The following is a 7,450-nucleotide window of genomic DNA, read 5'->3' on the forward strand; positions in this document are numbered from 1 at the left end:
TATTAACTTGCTGGGTTGGGACCAGGACCATTTTTTTCTACATATTGTTCTGTGTTTTTCCAGCTTTAACTCTTTCTGAATTCATTGTTTGCTAAAATTAATATAAACATCCAAGGGCTACATGCGTATTTCCTGATTATATATAATTCAGAAAATATAAGCTGAGCAATTATCAACTTCTTGATGAAAACATTTCCTTTATTTCAGGATTTGAGCCTACGTCAGCTCCAGCTCCCTCGGTCCCAGCGTGGCAGGGCCGATCGATTGGTACGACCAAGCTCAGGCTGGTGGAGTTTTCGGCTTTCCTTGAACAGCAGAGGGATCCTGAATCAGTAAGTGTTGCCTTCGTATCCACTAATCTTCATCTTTCCACCATTGCTCCCCTCCTTCTGAGGATGCTTTCCAGGGTTAAGCCTGATGCAGTACACCTGGTGCTTCTGCATTCGCTACTGTTCAGTGAAATGTGCTTTCCAGGGTTAAGCCTGATGCAATACACCTGGAGCTTCTGCATTCGCTACTGTTCAGTGAAATATTCCTTTCACTGTAGTGCTGTATTTTCCCTTCTTGCCCTCTTTCCCGATTTCCAGAAGTGAGAGGCCTCTCTGAAAGCAGGCGTGGTTCACTATGGCGCCTGTCTCACTGTTGACCTGGTTAAAAAAAAGTTGTACCAAATTGCATCATGGTTTTGTCAATAATTCAGTACTTTAAGTTAAAGCTTAATCTATTTCCTAGCAGAAACAAAATTAAGGACTTGCGTAGAAACTATGCATATTATTTTAAATATCTGACATTTGGGATAGCCTCCCAGTATCAGGATTGTCCCTTTTGGTTCCAGCCTCCCAAGCATGCACCATTTAACTGTATCACTATGTAATCACCAATTTAAATGTCCAGCCATTTGGTCTTCCTTGATCTTTAATTGTGTCTTAGGGTCCAGTCCAAGGTTGGGATATTTTTTAATTATTTTTTTAGGAAGGTTTTGGTTTTGTTTTGATTTTTAGTCTGTGTACTATACCTGCAAGGATACTTTATGAAATTGGCTGTAATGTTTCATTTACTCCAGTTAGCCTTGAGCCTTGATATCAATCATCATATAGTTACCATGAACATTTGTTAGTAGCCTAGCCCTGTTTCTACTGCATCGCAAGTAAATCAAAAGAGCTTCTTTCATCTTAAACCTGAGAATTTTTACTGAGATAATTTCTGAAAAGCAAATACTGTCATGAATGGGTGATATAGACAGGCCATTCTTGTTCAGATTCCTGGTGAAATACAGTAGCTTGGAGCAGAGAAAAGCTATAACTTGCTCTTTATCATTCAGCGCTGGAAACCATAGCATTTATGGGCTCTGGCCAGCGGTGTTATCCAGGGAGTGTTTACCCTGCGTAATGGAGTTTGGAGACATAGCCCAGAAACCTTACAACAGAGGAATGCTCCTGGTGGAGGAACATCCCAATGAAAATACACCGTATCTCAGCTATTCATATACTAAATATGTGGCAGTGTGTTGGTTTGCTAAATGTCACATTTTGCCAGGTTGAATTAACTTTGAGAAAGGAAACGTTTCACAGCAGGTACGGTTATCTCAGCACTTACCTTGCTGTTAGACACTGCATGGTTTCCCAGGGATGCTCTGCCTTCCTGTGGCCCTGATTCCCACGCTCTCCCAGCAATCCTGGCTCTGGTGGGCTAAAGCTTCATCTTAGTGTCCTCCAGACTAATCCACAGCTGGAGCACCTTCTCCATCCCTAGCCCCAGGCTCATCCAGACGTCAGTTTGCATTTCCAATGCAGAAACACAACATCCAGGCTTTCCCATCAGGCAGCCTTATCGATACACAGCTTTCGGAGTCCTCGGCTTGCTGACCCCGTGTAACGTGTCCTGCTGATTTATGGGCTCTGCCACATACAGATTGCTGCACATCAGGATGTTGCGTGTGTGCCTCAAGGTTATCAGGAAAACAGGATGCAGCCATGTAACGCTCAGCGTTACGGTGCTATATGTGAATGAAATGGCATTGCAGTGGATGTTGATTTACTCTTTTGCCAGTATACCACATAATAATCCTTTTCCATAAGTTTTTATAATGCAAAACTATTCACAAAACCCGTGGGCTTGTATGGTGTAGAGCCTCTGTATCTGCATGGCTTTACATAAAACAGGGTGAACAAGAGTTCAGCCACTGAGTAACTTTTATGTCTTTTCACAAAAGCCGTGGGCTTATATGGTGTAGAGCCTCTGTGTATCTGCATGGCTTTACATAAAACAGGGTGAACAAGAGTTCAGCCACTGAGTAACTTTTATGTCTTTCCCTCAAAAGTACGCTCTTAACGTGTGGTTGCCCATCACACCGCTGGTGTCTGCGACATGAAACCAGCTGAGTGACATGAATATATTTGCAACATAACTGACAGACTGTAAATGATCAGAAGATGCTGCTTTGGCATTGGAAGGAGCCGCGGGTCCTGCTCTGCTGTGGCAGTGAGGCTCAGAGCCGTCTGTCCTCACGCATGGTGTGTGGGCAGTGGCTTGGGGACGTGTTGGGGCTCTCATTTTTCAGGCGGGTGCAGGCTCTGGGGAATGCAACACATCCATCCACTTGCATTGCAGAGAAAGAGTGGAGGCCTGAATAAAAGCACGATTACCCAGGATGGCCCTGTAAATACTGTAAAGCCTTTTTTGGAGTAAAATAATATTTGTTGGAATTCCTGAGGGCGCAGCAAGGCCCACCAGAGCTTGTCCCAGCTTGCAAGCATACTACTGAGAAACCCACCTTTTAAATGCAGAGCGTTTACACAGGCAGTGTCCTAGAAAAGAAAGAGCATCAAGCTACCCAGACTCGTTTTTGAAAAAAAACAGTTATTTGCATGCTGTAACATTGCAAAAATAAGAAACTAAGAAAAGTCAGTTCCCAGTGATGCATTAATCCCAATTTACATCACTCTTTACACCCATGCTGCAAGCGCAGTGGGGCAGTGCTGTGCGAGAGCTGCGTGGGGACAGCCTGGACCGGCTGGATTGGGTGCTGTGGGAGCCCAGGGGTGAGCCCCCATGGGCAGCGTGTCACCACTGCTGCCCAGGAAAGGGGAGTGAGGAGAAGGGGAAGTGGTGTTTAGATCAAATTAAATAAATTTGATTATTCAGGTCTTAAACAAGGGCATAGGAAAAAACCCCAGGGCTGTGTGACCAGTTCCTGGGACATACACAGAAGGGCACTTGCTGGAGAGGTACTGGGCAGAGGCGCTGGTGCACGACTGTCTGCAGGAACGGCTCCGAGGAGCCCTGCCTCCTTCCAGCCTTCTCTGTCCTCAGTGCACCGAGTTTTTCAGCAAGCATTAAAAGCCGTCCGTGGAGATGAGAGCCAACCCCCAGTCTCATTTAGTGCTGTTGAAGAAAATATGAATTCTGCCTGTGGTTTTGTACATCTTCATGTGGGTGCAACACTTTATTGCAAATATGGTTTGCACAACATAGAAAGGATGCAGTTTTATTACTTTTTAAATAACAAAATCAGCAAGCCAGGCAAGGTGTGTGTTTTGCACAGTGTGCATATGAAGTCATGTAGGTATGTGCTGTGGTTGCAGCATCTCCTGTGAGCCTTTGTGCCTTTGCTGACCTCAGAAATTGATATATGTCTACGCTGCTATGTAAGAGTTCTCACGTATCTTCTGAAAAAAAGGATAGGTATATATGCATTACACATCTGACTTTTTACAGAAAATGACATAAAGTATTATTTTGATCAAATGGGTTTCCAACATTTTATTTTCAAAAAGGTGAGCCTTCCTCCCTCCCAACCCAAAACCAGGCCAGAAAACCTCATAGTAGTGGGGGCAAATAGACCAATCCCACCTTAAAATGTAACCTGGCAGTTTATTGAAAAAGGCCTATTTGACATGGCACCTGAGGCCAGGACTCTGATCCCGGGAGGCCCCTTCCAGTCTATATTCGTGCACAGCAATTAGAAATGTAGGTCTGTCTGCCCATGGTGACTCCCAGCAACTTCAATGGGGCTGTGCTTGGGCACAAAGGTCCACCCACAGGGAATTCATTGTAGGAGTGGGGCCTTAAACATTTCTGGGGTCCTTCCAGTGACAATTGGTGTTTAAAAGTACAAAAGCCCCTTAGAGAGGGCATTTCGGTGGGTTGGAAATGTGCTCCATAGAGTCCTGTCACTTGTGGAGGGCTGTTGAATTTTTTCCCTTGCCTAGCCACAAAATTGTTCCATTTACAAAAGAAAAAATTATAGAAAGGAAACAATAAGCAACCCTCACTGTAACTCTGCACGGCAGAAGATAGTCTGGGAGTTGCAAAATCTTGAAATACTGTCTCTACAGTTAAGGATGGATAAAATTACTCCTCCTTTTACATGGAAATCAGTTCAGTTTACAAATGTCAAGCTGTATTTTTCTTTTGTAGCATTTTGTGCTCAAGTACAGTTCCTATATGGTACATAGACATTGCCCTTGTAGGTCCAAGCATCAGCACTTTAGTTGTCTTTAATTATTGCCTAGCCCATATAACTATATTCTCAACAGATTAACAAGTTTATGTACCGATCTGTTGCTTTCAAGACAGGTTTTTCTTAATGGGGGCTTTCCATTTTTGCTGTAGTGGTTCTGTGAAAGTTCAGGACAAATGCTTAAACCAAGTAATCCCATGTTCCCTAACAAATACAAACTGAGCGTGCAAGCAGATCAGAAGGGATCTGATCTAAGCAATTGACTGTTACACAAGTAGCTTTAAAATTCAAAGACTATAACACTGAAATCATAGTAATTCCAATTATTTTATTATTTTGTATATATGTATTCAAGCTTTCTTTCCAATCAAGAAAAAAACCCTGCCCCCACCAAACAAAAAAAGCCCTTTCTTCTCTTCCTCTTTGAGATTTCTCACTCTTGCTGACACATTCATCTCGACTGCAAGCACTTCAGACAGCTTTACATCTGAAATATCTATGTAGGACTATAAAGAACGTGGCTGATGGGCATTTTCAGTATTAATCCACCTATCCAAACTGTCAGATTGTGTTAGGTCCAAATTTCAAAATGTATTTTAAAAAATAAAATATTCTTTATATTTTAATTCAGGTTTTATTGTTGTTGTAAAAGGGCTTTGTGAGTCCAGGGAGGACTGTGCTTGAGAACCAGCAAGTGAAAGCAGTTGCTCCAGGGCCATAAAAACAGCCTGCCATCGTTAGCCAAATGCAGTAAAATTCACCAAAGTTAATCAAACCACCTAGGTGATGAAAAATAAATGAGATCTTTTCAAAAGAAGGCCTCCATCTTTGAACAATATCCATTGTTGCAAGCATTGTTTATCCTTTCCGTGTTCCTGTAAACAGTATAAAAAGCAGCTCAGCATTTCCGTCATAAGACAGACCTTGGTTTAGCATCTTAGTGGTGTGAAAGGATGAGGAAGAAAACCCACATTTGGATGAACATCTTGGAGTGGCAGACTCAGGATTTGAGGTCATTTTAATCTAGAATCAGGTAAAGTTTAACTAAATGCAAGGGTCATTTATTTTGCAGTGCAGGAGAGCTACGTGTTGGCCCTGGGACACGAATGTCAAACTCTGTAAAATGTTCATATTCAGGCGTCCATAGTCTGACGTGCCAAGAAACCACTTTAAGGGGGTCTAGTGTTGACACAGCTCCGATCTTGGAACCACGGCATCACAGGAGACCTCCCAGCTGGTGATGGTCCTGGGGGACCCTGTGGAGATGGGGTCAGCCCCTGGGTCAGCTCCCCCAGACCAATTGTAGGCTCAGGATGTGGGCTCTGCAAGTGGGTACAGAGACCAAGGACAATTTATTCCTTGAAGATGGCCCATGTTAAGCACTGAGGATTAATGTGGGCCAACTTTGTGCAAGTATGGACTGATCCTCACAGCCCCAGCTTTGGACTGTGAGGATCAGCCCACGCTTGCACCAAGCCCGGGCACAGACAGCGGCCAGGGTGGGTATAGCGACGTGATGTACACAGAGCACCGGGTCTGACCAGGGAAATGTGAGATCAGGGAGGAGGGAAGGAGCAAGTGAGGGAGGTTGTGGGGTAGCTGGAGCAGAGCCCAGGCGCACACCCCCTGCGATGAGCCCAGGAGAGCCATAAAATCAGGGGGGTCATCACAGTGGGGGGCCCTCTGCCTCACGCAGCCTTACACAGAGCTGTGCTCTTCCCGTGGGGAGGAGTGGGGGATGCGAGGGCTGGGCTGACACTGGCGTGCGGTGGGCTGAGGCTGTCCATCTCCCCCACACCGCCTGCCCTGCCAGTGCGCTGAACCCCAGCATCTGACCTCGAGCTCGCCGCGAGGGGCTTTGCCCCTGCCCTGCGTTTTCCCATCTCCTTCCACCGCAGCTCCCCCACCACTACACCCACCCCAAAGCTGCTTAGCTGGGCTGCAAAGTCACTCTCTCAGAAGTTGGGTAACATCCTCCTGCGTTTGCTCTGTGGTGCAGCAGTTAATTACATGCTTGCACGTTTGTTTGTTCCTGCTTCATTCTGTGTAGATGTAGATGGCCCTTCTTTGATAAGCAATTATTCAGTAGTTTGTTTTCTTCTGTTGTTGAAATGCGTGGCCCCGTGCCCTGCTTGCTGTGCACTGTCTAACCTCTCCTCCAAGCAGAATTAATAATTTCCCCTATTTGCATTTCACAGATGTATTAGTGCAGTCATTTTTTTAGATGAAGGAGCATTATTGCTCATATTTCACAAACCAAGAAGTTCAGGTGCAAAAGAATGAATGGGCCACTGATTTTGAGGGTCCACTTTGATTTGTCATGAGCCTGATTTTGCAGAATACTTAACGTTATTGAGAGCTTCCTATATTCAGGCATAATTTTCCCATCTGAGCACTCAGCATTTCTGGAATTGGGACCACAGGGTCTCAAATTAGACAGGCCAGAACTGAAGGATACATCTTTGCTGTTGCAGGCTAGCTGATGAAAATGTTGTGTGAGCACCTTGCCCAACCAGCAAGTCCCAGTTTCACACTGGGACTCCTGTAGGAGTACTGGGAAGTGCTGGGCAACATTAATGTGTCAGGGCTATGGACTGCACTGCCTCTTCTGCAACCTTCTGCCTCACTCGTCATCTACCTCTTCCTTCCTGCAACCATTAAGTAGCCAAAGATTTCCTTTTACTTACATTCCTGATTCACTCCCTGCGCAGATCCAGGCAGGAGTCTGAGTGGATGGAGGTTCTTGAAAGACTAGGCTGACCAGGCGGTTGTATTGTAGCACATAAGCACAAAAAGGTCGATGAATATTTCACATGAAAGTGTTAAAAACCTTAATAACAGGAGTTTGTGCAGACTCCAGTTATAGCACTAAAATGTTATAAATAGAACTCCCAATCTGCTTCAGTGGAGGACAACAGCAACAGGAGTGAAATATTCAGTTACTAGTGTTTTGGTAGAAATAAGAAAAATTGTTGGCAGACCAAGTGA

General features: G+C 44.7%; 1 protein-coding gene across 1 annotated transcript in view; it reads left to right on the plus strand.

Moving 5' to 3' along the window:
- Nucleotides 1-151: 151 nt before the first annotated feature.
- The window catches only part of LOC104469343 (transcriptional enhancer factor TEF-1), a gene marked incomplete at its 5' end in the record, with an annotated part of 27,155 nt that continues 19,856 nt past the window's right edge, over nucleotides 152-7,450 (plus strand). Inside the window, one exon of the mRNA XM_010083811.1 lies at nucleotides 152-332. Within this exon, the coding sequence (XP_010082113.1) occupies nucleotides 152-332 (181 nt within the window). The remainder of the gene's footprint in view (nucleotides 333-7,450) is intronic.

This window comes from Pterocles gutturalis, unplaced genomic scaffold (assembly GCF_000699245.1).
Source record: "Pterocles gutturalis isolate BGI_N339 unplaced genomic scaffold, ASM69924v1 scaffold10460, whole genome shotgun sequence".
Classification (NCBI taxonomy): domain Eukaryota; kingdom Metazoa; phylum Chordata; class Aves; order Pterocliformes; family Pteroclidae; genus Pterocles; species Pterocles gutturalis.